Raw genomic sequence first — 18,655 nt, 5'->3', positions numbered from 1 at the left:
GATTTACTTCATTGTTCTACCACGACCAGAATCTTAGTATCCAATACCTACTTTTTGCAGCTGCCTGGATTGTCTCCCTTTATGTTGGTGCTGCACTCCTTTTGATGACCACATTTATCATAATGCTTCTTTGACTGAGTATCCACAGTGTCCTCTATCTTTTACTTGTTTCTTAGGATCCATAATTATGGGTCCAGTTTACTTATACAAACATATCCCTTCAAGAGAAGTAGGGATAGAACTGTGATTATACCAGTGCCTTCACTTCCTCTGCCAAGGAGACAGTTTCTCTTTCTATATCTTTTATATCTTTTTCTTTCCCTGTAACCAAGTATGTCCCGCTCTCTTTTTTTCTTCCTTTCTTGAGCAAGTCCTACCCAGCTTTTAAGTCTTAGTTCAAACCTTGACCCACTCTTCTGCAAGGTCTCTACATTCTTAGTGCCTCTGAAATTTGTAATTCACTAGAGTTTGTAATTCACTATTTAGAGCTTGGAATTATATACATATTGTATTGGTCTGTGTTCATCTTACCTCATTAATGGTATTAAACAGTTTTGTAGCAAGGAAATTGAGGTTTTTACTACTTATGTTACCTGCAGTGTTGGCACATACTGGGTACTCTATAGCACTTTCTGATTAATCATAAAGATCACTTGCTCTGTGCTTCCCTGGCATGTAAACAAACAGTGGGGACTTTATTTTAACATTCAAGAGATATTTAATTTTTAGGGTAGAGGAAGGGAAGAGAGACGGGTAAAAAATTTGTTTTTGGTTGCTGAAAATATTCCAGAGGATATAAGTAAGAATTTAGCAAAGCTTAAAAGTCTATTTTCACTAACAACTAAATGGAACATATAATTTTTTGGATGTGAACGTTTTTATAAACCTTGTTGGATTTAAGCGAAATTGAGAGTAAATCTATTCAATTATGTGTCCCATATTAATTCATATATATGTATGTATATACACATAAAAAAACCTAACTTATTAACTCTTTCCTATTGAAACTTTAGGAATTTCAAAAACTACATTGTCTAAGTATTTCAACTAAAATCTACCTTTTTATGAATAGTTACTGAAATGTTAGAACATTATTTAACAACTACTTATAAATAAATGTCCAAGAACGATTTATTTACACAGAAGATGTTTAGCATGCTAATAAAATTGATATTTAAGTGACTGAAATCCTGCTAACATATTTTATTGTCATTTTTTGGGGGCTAGCCATTTAAAGATCGCTGTGAATGGTTCTATGAACATTTGCATTCAGGACAACCAGATTCAGACATGGTACACAGGCCAGTAAATGAAAATGATATCCTGCTGGTTCACAGAGGTATGTTTAACAAAGAAGCAGAGGTATGCATGAGACACAAAATACTTGTTATTGTAAATCTTAATATTTAAAATTAACCAGCACTACGTATTTAGATTCTATTTTTAGGAGTAGCTGTGAAGTTGTGTCAAAAGCAAATTGTGCAAAGCTAAAGCAAGGGATTGCTGTACGGTTCCATGGAGAAGAAGGCATGGTGGGTATAAAAATAAGTGATGTAGAAATAAAACACAAAAATACAGTCAAGTAAAGTTTAATATTTATTTTATAAGGAAAGAAATTTAATATGATTTTTATTATTTAGAGAAGTTTTCCCAATATAATATATTTCTGTTGATGCATAATTTTATTTTCTTGAACTCAGGGTCAAGGTGTTGTGCGTGAGTGGTTTGATATTCTGTCTAATGAAATAGTCAATCCCGATTATGCATTGTTTACCCAGTCAGCTGATGGTAAGTTGTATGGTCCAGATGACTTCTTCTGTGATTTGTCACATATTTTCAAACCATTTCAGTGCATTTTATTTTTGCTTTCCACAGTAGCCCTCTGCATACGAGGTGGATATTTTCATTTCTTAGAAGAGAAAACTGAAATTCTGAGTGTTAGTCTACATTCACACAGTTAATGAGTGGTGGAATTGTATAGTATAAGCTGACTCAGTCTAGCGTTCTTTTGTCTAAACAATTGGTTCCCTGTGCTTCTCTTGGGGATTTTGCTGGCCCACAGGAAGTTTTCAATAGTCCTTTGAAATCTGTTCCATCGAAGGCTTGTCCATTAGTCTAATTTTTGGAGTTTGAAGTTTCCTTTCATAAAACACTGATGCTAGTACATGAACTTAAAAAACAGAAGTCCTAATTTGGAAAAAATAAAAATTTGCTAGCTCTGTTTGAGTTTTCAAGTCTTAAAGTTTATTGTTCTTAAAATGCAGTCTGAAAAGCTTGATACTCAATCTTAACTCATAAACTTTTTATGAATTCTAAATTTATTTTCAGTTCTTTTAAGACAAGAAGACCTGGCAACTAACTTCTTTAGTTAAGTAATACAGATAAATGACTCTTTATTAAGATGGTGCTTGTAACCTGTAGAATTATCATTTGATATTGTAGACTAAATGGAAATGGTTACCACCTCATTTGTATGAGGTATTTTTGAGAGCTCTCTAACTTAGTGAAGGTGGAATTGCATTTTTCAAATGCTTTGCACAATTGCTTGTTTTTCTTTCCTCCAGTGTTTACATTCTTTTGTAAGGAGAGAATACCTCCCTAATTGTAGCTTCTGATCCTTTCCACCCGAACTAGCAGCAAGCTCCTGTTTAATAAGAAGGGTGACTTCAGGGAGGGCAAGCAGGGATGGCTGCAGTGAAGGCAGGGAGCTGCAGGCATGTGCCCATGTCACGGGTTCCTTGGACATACTTGAGCATTTGAAATTACTTAGGGTTATGGGTCTGCCTGCTTTAACTGTAAACTTTATTTGCTCTGAAGTGAATCTAGTGTCTGTGATTTTCTGAGAAATTCAGTGAATCACTGAGTATAATTATTTAGGCTTAATCTTTGAAGCTAGATTTAACATTATATTTTAGCCTCACTTTCTTATCTTTGTAGTCCCTTATTCTGAGTCTATTTCGTTCCATACTTAAAAAATAGATTTGGTATGGAATCATTAGTGGAAATACTTCCTCAACACTATACTTTTATAGCAGGGTGTATTGAAGTACATAAACCTAAACATTTTGATTTATTTTTGTAAGCTATAAGATATTTTCTTTGGAATCAATATATTATTAATAAATTAAAATCAAGGGGAAATACTTCGTTCGTTATTGTGTGTTTAATTGACATGTAGAGAACTACATTTAGGAATTCTTAAAATGAGAAGTGTTTATGTAGACCTAATGTCTATAATATTTTTTAAAACATTTATTTATTTGAAAGGTAGAGTTACAGAGACAGGTGGAAAACAGAAAGAGAGATATCTTCCATCTGCTGGTTCATTTCCCAAATTGCTGCAATGGCCAGAGGTAGGCCAGGCAAAAAAGCAGGAGCCTGCAACTCCATTTTAGTCTCCCACATAGGTACAGGGGATCAAGCACTTGGATCATCTTCTGCTGCTTTCCCAGGTGCATTATCAGGGAGTTGGATCGGAAGTGGAGCAGCCAGAACTTGAACCATCACCAGTATCGTATGCCAGTATTGTAGGTGGTGGCTTAACCTACTGTACCATAGAGCCAGCCCCTGTAAAAATTTCTGAAACCAAACTTGTTTTCTGATCCAATTAAAATGCTTTCTAAAGTAGTATAGAATGGTGGTTAAGAATTTAGCCTTTGGGATTATACTAGCTGTGAATCCTGGCTCTACCCCTTTTTGGTATGATCTCAGGCCAGTGAACTTAACCTTTCTGACCACTGGTTTCTTCATTTGAAAATGGTAATAATCTATGTTTTGTAATGTGAAGAGCGATCAATTAGTTGATATGTGAAAATGTGTAGCTCATTGCTTGTCATGTAGAAAGCATGAATTAGAAGATGTTGTTATTATTCTATAAAAATGATATTTTTCTCTGCAGTAGAATTTTTCTGAAGTCATGAAAATAGGGATGGTCATTAGTATGTTTATTTTGAACTTAAAATTTAACATAAACTTAATATTCTGTTTTAACTAGTTTTCAAGTTAAAAACTATTTTTTTGAAAAAGTTTTCTCCTCCTTTATTTCTTTTTTTTTTTCTTTTATCCTTATTCTTTGTAAGAGCTAAGTTTCTCAGAAAGTACTTAGATAGACAAGGAGTTATACACAGAGCTAAGGAAGGAAAGTAGCATCATTCAGCCATCTTTGCTGGTTCATCTATAACCTTAAGCATTCTAAATTTTAACAGGCAAAAAATACTTGTGATTATTCTCAGGATGTTATACTTTTAGAATTATGAGTATATTTGTATTTGAAGTCTTTCTCATTTTGCAAAGATTTGCTTTGGCTTTTAATACCTAGTCTTACCTCATTACTGGGAATTATTCTCAAAAGATTTTTAAGAATGAGGAACTTCATGTGGCTTATTTATGTCATTAATCCACAAATTTCCAAATTTGTACCATGTATCTAAGTAAACTGGTCATGGCAGTATGATCCATTGTCAACACTGTTAAAAACCAATGAAATGTAAAGTAGATTAGGGTCAAAATATGTATTCCAAATGAGCAAACCTTTTACTTCCTAATACTTTTCCACATTTTCTTATTCTTCTTTAATGCTCAGTTGCCTGTAGTGGAAATACATAGCATGAGCTCATTAAATGTTGGATAAATCATTACCTGTTGGATGAATGAGTGAATTTTTGTTAGTGGTCATGCCAGAAAAATAGGGAAGGAGAATTGTTGAAAGTTAAGGTATTGGCATTAGGTTTTTGTATTGCATTCCATGTTTTTGGAAGACTTTTTTTTTTAATAGTAAAACATATAAAATGCACCATTTTGACAATTTGTACATATGTGGCATTAAGTACATTCATGTTGCTGTGCAACCATCACCACTATCTATTTCCAGAACTTTTTAATTTCCCCAAGCATAAACTCTGTCCCTGTTAAATAGTAACTTCACATTGGCTTTCCATTGGATCAAGTAATTACTAATCTACTTTCTGTCTCTGTAAATTTGCCTATTCAAGGTATTTCACAAAAGTGCAATCATATTGCATTGCACTAGATCTTTATAGTAATCTCTAACAGTTACCCTTGCCATTGTTATTTTCACCTCTTGGTAGTTGTTTACATTTGCTTATTTACAGTGAGGAAGAATTGATTGACTTGTGGATTTGGGTGATTTCTGATCATTGTTACCAAACATCAAGCTTACTGACTAGATCTATCATCTAAGAGCATTTGTACATTTTTAATTTTTAGTTATTTCCCCAGTATTCTGTTCCTTAAGAAGCAAAAACTAGTGTATACCTACTGAGACAATGTCTGCCCTACTTCACAGCCTACTAGTTACTGCCACACTGCCTAGGAAAAAGTGTAATCTGTTTGTATATATGTCATCTTTTACTGTATTATTTCTAAGATCTCTCTGATGTTCTTCTAACTACTTTTAAACAAAGTACTCTAAAATTTTCTCCCTGTACCTTAGACTTACCCTGATAAATATGTATGAGTTAATGATTATCTTCTATCTTCAAATTCTACTGTCTGCTGTATATTCCATGAAGAACTTTACTGTAGAAGTTGATCTAAAACTTAAACTAAGCTTTTCTAAAGTTATATATGAATTGATATTAGCACTCATATGATCTCTTTTCTGCAGATAGGTTCTTAAGAATAAATTTTACTCTATTTGTTTCAATAGGAACCACCTTTCAGCCTAATAGCAACTCCTACGTAAATCCAGATCACTTGAACTATTTCAGGTTTGCTGGACAAATCTTGGGATTGGCTTTGAACCATAGGCAACTGGTCAATATTTACTTTACACGATCATTCTACAAGCACATTCTTGGTATGGCTATACTATTATTTCAATAGACATTTCTTTATATTGCTTTTCTTTATAGTCTTTAGGGAAAGCAAAGGTTATAACCTTGAATAGCTATTTCAAGGAAAGATTACATTGTTTTAGTAAAAATGAGGAAGAAAAGAATAATTAATTTAACACACTTTCCAGATGCAGGAATTAGCATCCATTGAAAATATGCTGTGAATTGGATTATATTTTGCAGTTTTTCAGAATAACTGTAGAGGGCAGTATTTTACCATTAAACAGATAAGGAATGTCAGAAACATTCAGAATTTAACTGTTGTTTGTCTGCACATTTTAGGTATTCCTGTAAATTACCAAGATGTGGCATCCATTGATCCAGAATATGCCAAAAATTTGCAATGGATTTTAGATAATGATATTAGTGATCTGGGTCTAGAACTGACTTTCTCTGTTGAGACTGATGTGTTTGGAGCAATGGAAGAGGTGCCTTTGAAACCTGGAGGTGGAAGTATTCTTGTGACACAAAATAACAAAGTGAGTATTTTAATTTTTACTTTAGTTGCTGTTTGTAACTTGGTCCTGAATTAGCAAACGCTAATTACTCTAACTTCTTTCTGCTACTTGCTAGAGAAACTTTCAGTGTTGTTTTGTGACATAGAAAACGTAAATTAACACAATTATCAAATATCAAATTTTGAATTAGATTTCTGTATTGTGCTAGCCGTGCTAAGGCAGTTCTTAAAGCAGGGTAGAGTGCTATTCAGTTGATTCTATAAATTGGTTTCCTACATCTTGAAAAATTTTGTTAGAATTATAAGCTTAAATCAAGATAATATTTGTAATAATCACTATTTCATCTTTAAGAAGTATTTTATTAAAAACAGTTCTGATAGAGAAAAGAAGAAATCTAAATGTTTAAACTTTGTACACACTTTTGGGATCCAGTAAATCTGTCGGCTTCTTGATAACGAGCTTTTTTTAAAATAATGTCTCCTGTATTATTTTAAAATATTGGCATATGTTTTACTTTTCATTGTTAAAAGTTACAATGTTACTTTAGTATGTAGTAATTTTATGTTTTCATAGATTATATAGGTTATTTGAGATCAGGAAATCTGGTTATGAACTCTAATCCTGCTGCTTATGGGTAGCAACTTCTGGGTGAACAACACTCAAATGTTTTTATTTTCCTATGAATATTATAACTCCAAGGCAGCTTCAGAATCAACTCACTATAAAAAACAATATTCGGGGCTGGTACTGTGGCGCAGTAGGTTAACACCCTGGCCTGAAAGCGCTGGCATCCCATATGGGCACCAGTTCAAGACCTGGCTGCTTCCGATCCAGCTCTATGATATGGCCTGGGAAAGCAGTAGAAGATGGCCCAAGTCCTTGGTCCCCTGCACCCACGTGGGAGACCAAGAAGAAGCTCCTGGCTTCGGATCAGTGCAGCTCTGACCATTGTGGCCAATCAGGGAGTGAACCAGCGGATGGAAGATCTCGCTTTCTCTGCCTCTGCCTCCGCCTCTGCCTCTGCCTCTCTATAATTCTGCCTTTTAAATAAATAAATAAATAAATCTTAAAAAAAAAAAGTAGACTTAGTTTCATGTATATAAAGGGAATTGAAAATCTAAACCAGCTACAAAATTTTACTTTTTGAAATCTAGATACTACTTATACAAAATAATGAAGTTCAATTATTGTAAATAAAATCAGCCATTGTTACATATTTATACTTAGAATTCTTTAGTCTGCCCTCTCATTTTACCCATGAGGACACTGAACCTTAAGAAGTTAATAGCAAAGATGGAGCCATGATCTCCTAATTTCAAGTCTAATGGTCTTTCTTTTTTTTTTTTTTTTTTTTTTTTTGGACAGGCAGAGTGGATAGTGAGAGAGAGAGACAGAGAGAAAGGTCTTCCTTTGCTGTTGGTTTACCCTCCAATGGCCGCTGCAGCCAGCGCACCACGCTGATCTGAAGCCAGGAGCCAGGTGCTTCTCCTGGTCTCCCATGGGGTGCAGGGCCCAAGCACTTGGGCCATCCTCCACTGCCTTCCTGGGCCACAGCAGAGAGCTGGCCTGGAAGAGGGGCAACCGGGACAGAATCCGGCGCCCCAACCGGGACTAGAACCCGGTGTGCCGGCGCCGCAAGGCGGAGGATTAGCCTGTTAAGCCACGGTGCCGGCCAAGTCTAATGGTCTTAATAGCAAAATTAATGTAAAATTAATTATGTTGAGGAAGAACTTACTTGATTTTTAATCAAATGAAATATCTTAATCTCTAATTATAAAATTATTTACCTTGAAGTGCATTTATTATTTTATTTTAGAGTGGATAGTTAACCTTAATTGAGGACAGTGAAGTTATATGATCTCTATCTCAATGATGCAAGTGATTGCTTTTCATGAGAGAACCATAAACATGTTTCTTATGTACAAATACTATATTTGGTGAGTCAATCTGGCACTCCTCTGATATTTTATATAACAAAGTGGAATCACTCAACAATTGTGTAGTATATAGCCATATTTATACTTGCATCTCCTAGCAGCCCCCCTCCCATTATGACATAGTTTTTGCTTAGAGTTTTATTTATTTATTTTTTTAATTTTTACTTGAGAGACGAACGAGATGCAGAAAGCTCTTACCTAGTTCACTCTCCAAACGCCTGCAATGGCCAGGGCTGGACTAAGGGCAGAACCAGGAGCTGGGAGTCTAATCTAGGTATCCCACATGGGTGGTAGGGACTTAAAAATATTTGAGCCATTGCTGCTGCCTCTCAGGATGTATATTGGTAGGAAGCCAGAATTGGAAATGGAGCTGGGACTTGAACCCAAGCACACTTCTGGGATGTGAGTGTCCCAGGTGACATCTCTCCTGCTGTGCTAAATGCCCTCAGTGAGATGTAGGTGTCTTATCCAGCCTCTTAACTGCTAGATTATAAATTCCTGCTTTGCTAGCTTTTTTGAAAATAATGCTTAGGATTGAGAATAGCAGGATCTCATCATTAATATGTTAATGATTAGCTTTTATTTTTCTGATATAAGCATTTTTAAATGAAACCTCTTCACTTTCTAATATTACCAGTCATAGCTAAGTATAGCTTTACATCAAACTTTTGATGTTTATACATAATACTTCTTTAATAAACAATCTAATTCATTTAAATCTCTAAAAAACTTTAGAAATATACCACATCTTAAATTGATCACTTGTCCTTAAGTTATTATTCAGTTTATAAAATTTTAATTTCAGATTGTCAAGCTCTATTTCTTGCTCATACTGTTTTTTATACATTCTGTCATAAACTTTTTTGTCACTTTAGGGCCGCATTTTACTTGTCTTTTGGAGTTCAACTTTTTAATTTTAAGTATATTGAACCTTAAATGATTTGCCAAAGTTATTAGTGAGAGAGAGCCTATATAAGCTGCTCTCCACATGGGGGAGTCATTTATTCCTAAATTTTATCAAAAGGCTTTGGTAATTACAGAATGAAACCAAATAGATGAAAATACCATTTGTTTAAAATGTAATACATTAAATGAATATGAAGCACTTCAGAAAGTTAGTGAAAAAGTAGAATTAAAAGATCAATATTTTGATGTAAAGAAATTTAAAAATCTATGCACCATTTTCTTAATACTCTCTTTCCATGAACTTTTGAGGACTCCTTGTGCAAGTAATATAGCCATATTAGTTCTACATTTGAAATTTAGTGTTCTTTTAAATTTAACTTTATGTCAGTGATTTGTTTTAAAATCTTAAAGAATTCTCCCATAATTTCACTTGTGAAAATGGCTGAATTACTAGGAGCTGAATTTTCAAAATTCAAATAGTTTTTCATCTCATTTCTCTCTTTTTAAAAAAGATTTATTTATTTTATTTGAAAGAGTTACACAAAGAGAGGAGAGGCGGTGGGGGGTGGTGGTGGTCTTTCATCCGATGGTTCACTCCCCAGTTGACTGCAATTGCTGGAGCTGCGCCAATCCGAAGCCAGGAACCAGTAGCTTCTTCCAAGGCTCCCACATGGGTGCAGGGGCCCATTGATTTGGACCATATTCTACTGCTTTCCCAGGCCATAGCAGAGAGCTGGATAGGATGTGGAGCAGCCGGGTCCTGAACTGGCACCCATATGGGATGGTGGCACTGCAGATGATGGCTTAACACACTATTCCACAGTGCCGGCTCCCTCATCTCTTCTCTTTTTTTTAGAAGTTCTCTTTTCACTATTCTTGACTCCAAACTGGATATATAAAACATAAATTCTTGAGTTAGATGCAGCTTTTTTTGATTAGCTCTTCAGTTCTAGCTTGAATGGTAGCCAAATGGATTTTAAATGTTAGCATAATTTTGCAGTATTAACTATTACATTCGTCTAGACTGAGAGAAAAAATAGGGATGGAATGGGGCAGGCTATCAGGGAATGGAGGAAGTATCATTGAAATTGAATTATAGACAAGTATCGGATAGGTAGGATTAAGAAAGGGAGAAGAAATGTTCTGAGCTTACAAGAAGGTACAGAAATGACACCAAGCATATGTTTGAGGAAGGGTGACTATTTTTTTTTTTTTTTGAAGGATTTACTTATTTACTTGAAAGGCAGAGTGATGGAGAGGGAGAGATCTCCCATCTACTGGCTCACTCTTCAAATGGCCACAATGGCCAAGGCCGGGCCCAGGTCAAAAGCAAGGAACACAGAGCTCTATTTGGGTCTTCCATGTGGTTGGCAAAGGCCCCAGTAGTTGAGACATCTTTTGCTGCCTTTCCAGGTACATTAGTACAGAGCTGGGAAGCAGAGTGGCCATTACTTGAACAGGCACTCCTGTATGGGATACAGGCATTGCAAGCAGCAGTTTAACCTATTGCTCCACAGTGCTGGCCCCTGACTGCTACTTTTGTGGATTGGCTCTGAATGTTAGTGTTGACATCCTCCACTTCATCAACCTCAATACCATTATATTTATTTTCTAGTGATAATAATAGCTACTCTTTATATATTTAATGCATTTGATTAGTGATCTTTGTGATTTTTCTCATTTACTGTAACAGCTATTTGAAATATTGATTTATTTTTGTTCAGTGTGAAAATAGCCTCAATGTTATAGGACATTTATTAAGTGCTTTTAATGTGCTAGGCACTGTTTGAAGTCCCTTGTCTGTACTGTCTTACACTTGAATTCCCCTTTCCAGGTAAAGGAACTGAAACATACAGGGATTAATAGTTTTTCCCAAGATCACAGTGGTGGAACTGGGATTTGAACTCATGTAGTCAATAAATTTGAAATCTGCTCCTAACTACTACATTGCATTTCTTTTTAAAATTTTTGTTTATTTGAGAGGGAGGGGTGGTAGGGGGAAGACAGAGAGAGAGAGAGAAAAGTGAGAGAGAGCAAGAGGGCTCATGCATGCATTGCTACTCCCCAAATGCCCTCAGTGGCTGGGAGCTGGGAATGCAATCCAGTTACTTGAGTTACCACTACTGCCTTTCAGGATGTGTATTAGTGAAAAGCTGGAGGGGCCGGTGCTGTGGCACAGTGGGTTAATGCCCTGGCCTGCAGTGCTGGCATCCCATATGGGCGCCGCTTCTAGTCCTGGCTGCTCCTCTTCCTATCCAGCTCTCTGCCGTGCTTGGGAAAGCAGTAGAAGATAGCTCTTGTCCTTGGGCCCCTGCACCAGAGTGGGAGACCCGGAGGAAGCTCCTGGCTCTGGATTGGTGCAGCTCTGGCCATTGTGGCCAACTGGGGAGTGACCCATCGGATGGAAGACCCCTCTCTCTCTCTCTCTATATATATATATATGCCTCTCCTCTCTGTGTGTAACTCTGACTTTCAAATAAATAAATCTTTAAAAAAAAAAAAAAGCTGGAAATCAGGAGCCATAGCCAGGATGTGAACCAAGGCACCCTGATGTGCGATGAGAGTGTTTTAACTGCTAAACTAAAAGTACTGTCTTTGCTTAGAGCACTGCTCAGCTCCTCAAAACTGAAAGAAATGTATCCTCAGTTTAAAGTGAGGTCTATTTGGCAGTATAACTGCCAGAATTCTTACTAATGTGGTAAATATTGCAAATTAGCAAATATAGATTTTTTTCACTACTTAATTTTGATATGGTTAAGTTTTTATGGTTAGTTTTATATGGTTAGATTTTTATTGCTATTTTCTCTTGATTTATTTCACAAATAGACACATTTGATGCACATATAAGCATAAAATATACGCTTATATATACAGATTTACATAAAGTAGATTTCTTATTTTTTCTTCAGAAAAGTATAATGGCTGGCGCCGTGGCTTAACAGGCTAATCCTCCGCCTTGCGGCACCGGCACACCGGGTTCTAGTCCCGGTTGGGGCGCCGGATTCTATCCCGGTTGCCCCTCTTCCAGGCCAGCTCTCTGCGGTGGCCCGGGAGTGCAGTGGAGGATGGCCCAAGTGCTTGGGCCCTGCACCCGGGTGGGAGACCAGGAGAAGCACCTGGCTCCTGGCTTCGGATCAGCGAGATGCGCCGGCTGCAGCGGCCATTGGAGGGTGAACCAGTGGCAAAAAGGAAGACCTTTCTCTCTGTCTCTCTCTCTCTCACTATCCACTCTGCCTGTCAAAAAAAAGAAAAGAAAAGTATACTATGAGAGATCTTTTTTACTACTATGAAAAACCTTTAAAACAGATGATGTGGTACAAGTATTAGCCTAGTAGTTAAGACTCCCACATTCCGCGCTGGAATACCTAAATTGGATCCCAGGTCAGGCTTCTGACTCTAGGTTCCTGCTAATGCAGATCCTGGAGGGGCTGCAGTGATGGCTCAAGTAATTGGATTCCTGGCATCCATATGAGAGACTTGAATTGAGTTCATGTGTCCTGTGGCCTTGGACTTTTGGGGAGTGAAACAGCAGATAGGCGCTTTCTCTCTCTCTCTGTCCTTTCTCAAATCAAAACAAAACAGCAAAAAAACAGATGGTATAAGTCCAAGACACTCCATCCATATTTAGTATACATGTATGTTGTTAGATGGGTGTAAATCATTTTTATTATCATCCTGTCAATAAGAACATACTTTTCTTGGTAATTGAGGTGGTTTATTCTAAAAATTCTCTTTAAAAATCACTAAGTCTGTAAAATGATAACCTGAAGGATCCCAATTTTCAGTGGATGAATTTGTTCCAAGGAAATGGAATTGTAATAGGATTTTTATCTGACTAGCAATCCCTGTAACTAATATGGGACCTTAAAAATAGAGGTATACTCATAAAGATTAAGTTTTGGAAAAAATGTTACATCTTAACATTTTGTACCTCTGGTTTTTCTGATACATACTTGTTTCTATAAAATAAGCATTATATTCTTTTGAGTTCTCAGTGGAGAAATTTTCAGTGAGAACACTTATGCACTACAGCAATAATCAAGTGGGTAAACCCAGGAAGAAAATTTTTATTACTGAAGAATTTATATTCAAATAATGAATTATGCCAATAATAATAGCATTCAAATTGTTAGTTGCTAAAAAGATAACCATTCCAAACAATTTTACAAATGTGGCTAACTCTGTCAGGCAACTCACAGGAGGAAAAAAAGAGCATCTTGTTTTCATTGTTGAAGCTGTTTAGCAGTTATTCAAATAAATATAGTTTATTGACAGTTCTCCAGAAATAGTGGGGAACAACATTTTCAAGAAGGAAATAGCTTCAAAAAATGAGTCAGTTTTCAACATTTCTAACACCACTCATAAGAAGACATAATTTAGGTTCAAAGCCTGAAAAGAAGCTAAAATTTTAAGGAAGATATTTGCGGGATGTTATTCCTCATTTCACATACTTAGAATCTGTTCTGTTTAGGAAATTATTGTAAGGAGACATGTAATTTAATTGGAACATAATGTCTGAAAGTTGAATCTCCTTACTTTAGTGTTAGTGATTTTTTTTCCTCTTTGCAGTTACTTTTTGCCTATCTATCTTATATCTGTTATCAGGCTCAGGGATTGTTCTGGAAAAATGTTGCTGAGGCTCTTTTTTTATTATTGTTCTTGTCTCCTCACTGAGGCTTTCTAGCAGAAGACCCTTCTATTAACAGAGTATTTCATATATTCTTCAAATAGTTCATTTAATTGTAGTATATAGTACTATAGTATATAGTGTTTTGTATCTTCAAAGTATCTGGTATTTATAGTATTTAGTGTTTTGTGTCCTCAAAAAACTGACAACAAAACTCAGGTAGGGTAGTAGGTAAAGCCTCAGCCTGTGATTGCCACCAACATCCTATATGGGTGCCGATTCGTGTCTCAGCTGCTCTGCTTCTGATCCAGCTCCCTGTTAATGGCCTGGGAAAGTAGTGGAAGGTGGCCCAAGTGCCTCAGGGAGACTTGGATGAAGCTCCTGGTCGTGGCCATCCGGGAAGTGAACCACTGGATGGAAGATACCTTTCTTCATCTCTCTCTCTCTCTCTCTGTCTCTGTGTGTGTGTGTGTGTGTGTGTGTTTCTTCCTCTCTTTCTGTAACTCTTGACTTTCAAATAAATAAATAAATCTTAAAAAAAAAAAAAAACACTCAAATAGGAGTAGGAAGGACTTTCCTAGGATAGGCTATAAAAGATTTTCTATTCCAACTGACATCTTCTCTCTTTTTAAACGTTTTCATAAATTTTATTTTTTATTTTTATTTATGAGAGAAAGTCAGAGACAGATTTTCTATCTGCAAGTTCACTTCCCAAACGCTCTTAACAGCTTAGGCTGGGCCAGGCTGAAGCCAGCACTGGGAACTCTGTCCAGGTCTCCCGTGTGGTGACAGGACCCAAGAATTTGAGCTATCACCTGCTGCCTACCAGAATGCACATTAGCAGGAAGCTGAAATTGTAAACAAAGCCAGGACTTCATGGCGGGCGCCGCGGCTCACTAGGCTAATCCTCCGCCTTGCGGCACCGGCACACCAGGTTCTAGTCCCGGTCAGGGCACCGATCCTGTCCCGGTTGCCCCTCTTCCAGGCCAGCTCTCTGCTGTGGCCCGGGAGTGCAGTGGAGGATGGCCCAAGTGCTTGGGCCCTGCACCCCATGGGAGACCAGGAGAAGCACCTGGCTCCTGCCATCGGATCAGCGCGGTGCGCCGGCCGCACGGCGGCCGTTGGAGGGTGAACCAACGGCAAAAGGAAGACCTTTCTCTCTGTCTCTCTCTCACTGTCCACTCTGCCTGTCAAAAAAAAAAAAAAAAAAAAAAAAAAAAAAAGCCAGGACTTCAGAAAACAGGCACTCCAAAATGGGATGCAGGTGTCCGAAGTGGCACCTTAATTGCTGTACCAAATGCCAGTTCCCAAGTTTTCATTTGCAAATTGATAATTTGTAGTTGTATGTATTTTAAGAGTACAAAGTGATGTTGTGCCTTGTGAATAAATTCTGGATTGATTAAATCAAGCTAATTAATATGCATGCTGCATCAATTGCTTAATCATTTTTATATTATGAATATTATACTTAGAATAAAATGAGATTTTAGACTTGATATTTATGAATGTATGCTTGCAAAGGCCAGGGAACTGAAGCTGGGAGACAGGATTGTAATCCAGATCTCGCTGTGAGTGGCAAGAACCCAACTACTTCAGCAATCAATCACTGTTGGTTGCTAGGATCAGAACCACTAGGAAGTTGGAATTAGGAGCCAGGCCGGAATCAAACTTACATACTCCTTTATGGGATGCTGGCATCTCAACCAGTGTCTGAACCACTAGACCAAATGCTTGTCCCAGACTTGATTTAAAAAAAAAAATTTTTTTTTTTGGACAGGCAGAGTGGACAGTGAGAGAGAGACAGAAAGAAAGGTCTTCCTTTACCGTTGGTTCACCTTCCAATGGCCAAATCCAGGAGCCAGGCGCTTCTCCTGCTCTCCCATGCGGGTGCAGGGCCCAAGCACTTGGGCCATCCTCCTCTGCACTCCCGGGCCACAGCAGAGAGCTGGCCTGGAAGAGGGGCAACCGGAACAGAATCCAGCGCCCCGACTGGGACTAGAACCCGGTGTGCCGGCACTGCAAGGTGGAGGATTAGCCTATTGAGCCGCGGCGCCCGTCTGATTTAAATTTAATATTTAGTTTTGCAATTTTTGGCAAGTATTTTGTAAAGATTTGTACTCTATGGAATACTGCACAGTGGTAAAAAAAAAAAATGAAATCCGGTCATTTGCAGCAAAATGGAGGAATCTGGAAAACATTTCAGCAGGGAGGTGGAAATAGAATGGCTAGCTCAAACTAGAACTCTGATATGAGATGCTGACATTGTAAGCAGTGACTTAACCAACCACAGTGACAACTCCACATGTATATGATGTAGTTATGCAAGAATATAAAGTTGTTTGGGTACCTTTATAGGTAGTGGATATGTAGCCAGTATATTTCTGTACAACATGAACAGCTGGAATGTTAGTGTGTAATGTAGTGTGTGTTCATAATAATTGTATGGTCAAGGGACTGTTAATTTGTTTTATTCTGTTTTAAGATGTACTGATTAAAGAGGCAGGGAATCATATTTTAGAAGCAGTTTGATTTAGATTTTTCTATTAAGTTATCTTTCAACTACCTGGAAATTCTGACTGAACAATTCAGGGTTTACGATGGCTAGGATTTTATTATTCTACTGAAAAGTAATTTAGGCCATGAGCCATCTACATTTAAATTACTTAATTAGTATTAAGACTATTATGGAAAGGACCTGATTTTCACAACTTGATATCTAATAAAACTAGATCACTAGAATAAATGTGGAAAATAATATCAGAGTGAGTTGAAAAAAAAGTCAGAGGAAAGATTGGTATGCTTGTAAAATAATTTTAAATATAGAATGTATGAAGAAATAGAAAATAACTGGTAAAAATAAAAGGAGTACTATTCTGATAAAATGGAGTTAAAATAAGTAAAATTCACTCGAGCAATTAACAGATTTTATTTTCATACATGTTTGATTAAAGTCTTGAAAAGTGATTATCAAATATTACTTTAGAGAGGCTAGCATTGTGGCACAGCAGGTTGGGCCTGCCTGTGACTCTGGCATCTCATGTGGGTGCTAGTTTGAGTCCTGGCTGCTCCACCTCAGATCCAACTCCCTGCTAATGTGCCTGGGAAAGCAGTGGAGGAAGGTCCTCTGCCTGCCCATGTGGGAGATGCAGATGAAGCTCCTGGCTCCTGGCTTTGGCCTTGGGCTCCTTGCGCTCCTTGGGCTATTGTGGCCATTTGGAGAATAAACCAGCATGTGGAAGATTCTCTAACACTGCCTTTCAAATAAATAAATTAAATCTTAAAAAAAGTAATACTTTAGAATTATAAATTCAAAACCTCTTGGGAAATCTTTTATAGGGAAAATAGGATCTCATATAATACCTTAAACATATAGGTATATAATTAATGAATGAATGGCACAGAAAAGTTTTGATACATCCAGTAAATAGTTTTAATGAGGGCAGACATAAACTAAGAGATAATCATGCTGAGGTCACTGATGTTGTTACTTGTACAGATGTTATATGTGTTATTTTGCAGGTTGAACACTAGAAACTGGTGAATTTAGTACATGTTTCTATTTGTTTAGTACACATTTCTGTCTCCCTTTCTATATTAACTCCCTCTATGTTACTTGTAGAAACTGGTTAATTCCTTTATAAGGAAGGAAAAACCTTTGGGTAGCATAAAGTGGGATTAGTAGCATAAAGTGGGTAGAAGTGCCATGGATAGCAGAGATGGCAGCTTTTCAACACAGTAAATTGCACAAGGGAGCCTTGTGCATGTCATGTACATGGTATAATTCAGCAAAGCAAAATTTATAACTGTAGACCGGCTGGCGCCGTGGCTCAATAGGCTAATCCTCCGCCTGCGGTGCCGGCACTCCAGGTTCTAGTCCAGGTCAGGGTGCCAGATTCTGTCCTGGTTGCTCCTCTTCCAGGCCAGCTCTCTGCTGTGGCCCGGGAGTGCAGAGGAGGATGGCCCAAGTGCTTGGGCCCTGCACCGGCATGGGAGAAGCACCTGGCTCCTGGCTTTGGATCAGTGCGGTGCGCCAGCCGCAGTGTGCTGACCGCAGCATGCCAGCTGCAGCGGCCATTGGAGGGTGAACCAATGGAAAAGGAAGACCTTTCTCTCTGTCTGTCTCTCTCACTGTCCACTCTGCCTGTCCAAAAAAAACTAAAACAAAACAAAAAATAACTGTAGACCAAAAATTCTTTTTTTATAGGCGGAATATGTCCAGCTTGTTACTGAACTTCGAATGACAAGAGCCATTCAGCCTCAGATCAATGCTTTTCTACAGGGCTTTCATATGTTCATTCCACCCTCCCTCATACAGCTTTTTGATGAATATGAATTGGTAAGAAAAACATGGCTCTTTTGTTGTTACTGATTACACAGTTGTTACTAATAAAACTGCAGTTGATGTAGTTCAGAAGTTGTTGGAGTATATAATGAAAGGAACAGTATATAATGAGACATTGTAGTTCAGTGTTCATATTTAGAGATTTATTGTAAGATTTTTGGTTGTACTTCTCTTACACTTAGAATCAGAGTAGGAATAATATGAAATATGGTGGGGCTTTTGGTAAACAAAAATGGAATATATTTCTGGTGTCTTCTGTGTGGAACATGTTGAAGGTCAGTCTCCCTATAAAACTATATGCCACATTATTACTGAGTTTATTTGGCCACGTGAAGTAGAGGCTGCTGATACTAACTACTTTTTCTTCCAAAAACAATTAAAAGGAATTTTTCTTGTTGTATTACATTTTCGACTGAAAACCTTTGTGGAGGTTTACTCTGTTTGCTGTAGTCTAATGTCTCATGAATATTTTGTTTTACTCCTTTAGTTTGCCTTCCTTTTATGGTGATCTAATAGGATTTCTAACTTTT

At 37.3% G+C, this 18,655-nt stretch overlaps 1 protein-coding gene across 2 annotated transcripts in view; it reads left to right on the top strand.

Annotated features, from left to right (window-relative positions):
• HACE1 (HECT domain and ankyrin repeat containing E3 ubiquitin protein ligase 1) overlaps positions 1 to 18,655 on the top strand; it is a 133,993-nt gene that overhangs the window by 92,945 nt on the left and 22,393 nt on the right. For both annotated transcript variants that reach the window (XM_062186556.1, XM_062186555.1), the window contains 6 exons: positions 1,228 to 1,339; positions 1,435 to 1,532; positions 1,701 to 1,788; positions 5,669 to 5,818; positions 6,138 to 6,334; positions 17,988 to 18,119. In XM_062186556.1, the coding sequence (XP_062042540.1) occupies positions 1,228 to 1,339; positions 1,435 to 1,532; positions 1,701 to 1,788; positions 5,669 to 5,818; positions 6,138 to 6,334; positions 17,988 to 18,119 (777 nt within the window). The remainder of the gene's footprint in view (positions 1 to 1,227; positions 1,340 to 1,434; positions 1,533 to 1,700; positions 1,789 to 5,668; positions 5,819 to 6,137; positions 6,335 to 17,987; positions 18,120 to 18,655) is intronic.

This window comes from Lepus europaeus, chromosome 3, assembly GCF_033115175.1.
Source record: "Lepus europaeus isolate LE1 chromosome 3, mLepTim1.pri, whole genome shotgun sequence".
Lineage (NCBI taxonomy): Eukaryota > Metazoa > Chordata > Mammalia > Lagomorpha > Leporidae > Lepus > Lepus europaeus.
The sequence above is the reverse complement of the archived record's forward strand: the minus strand, read 5'-3'. Positions and strand labels throughout refer to the sequence as shown.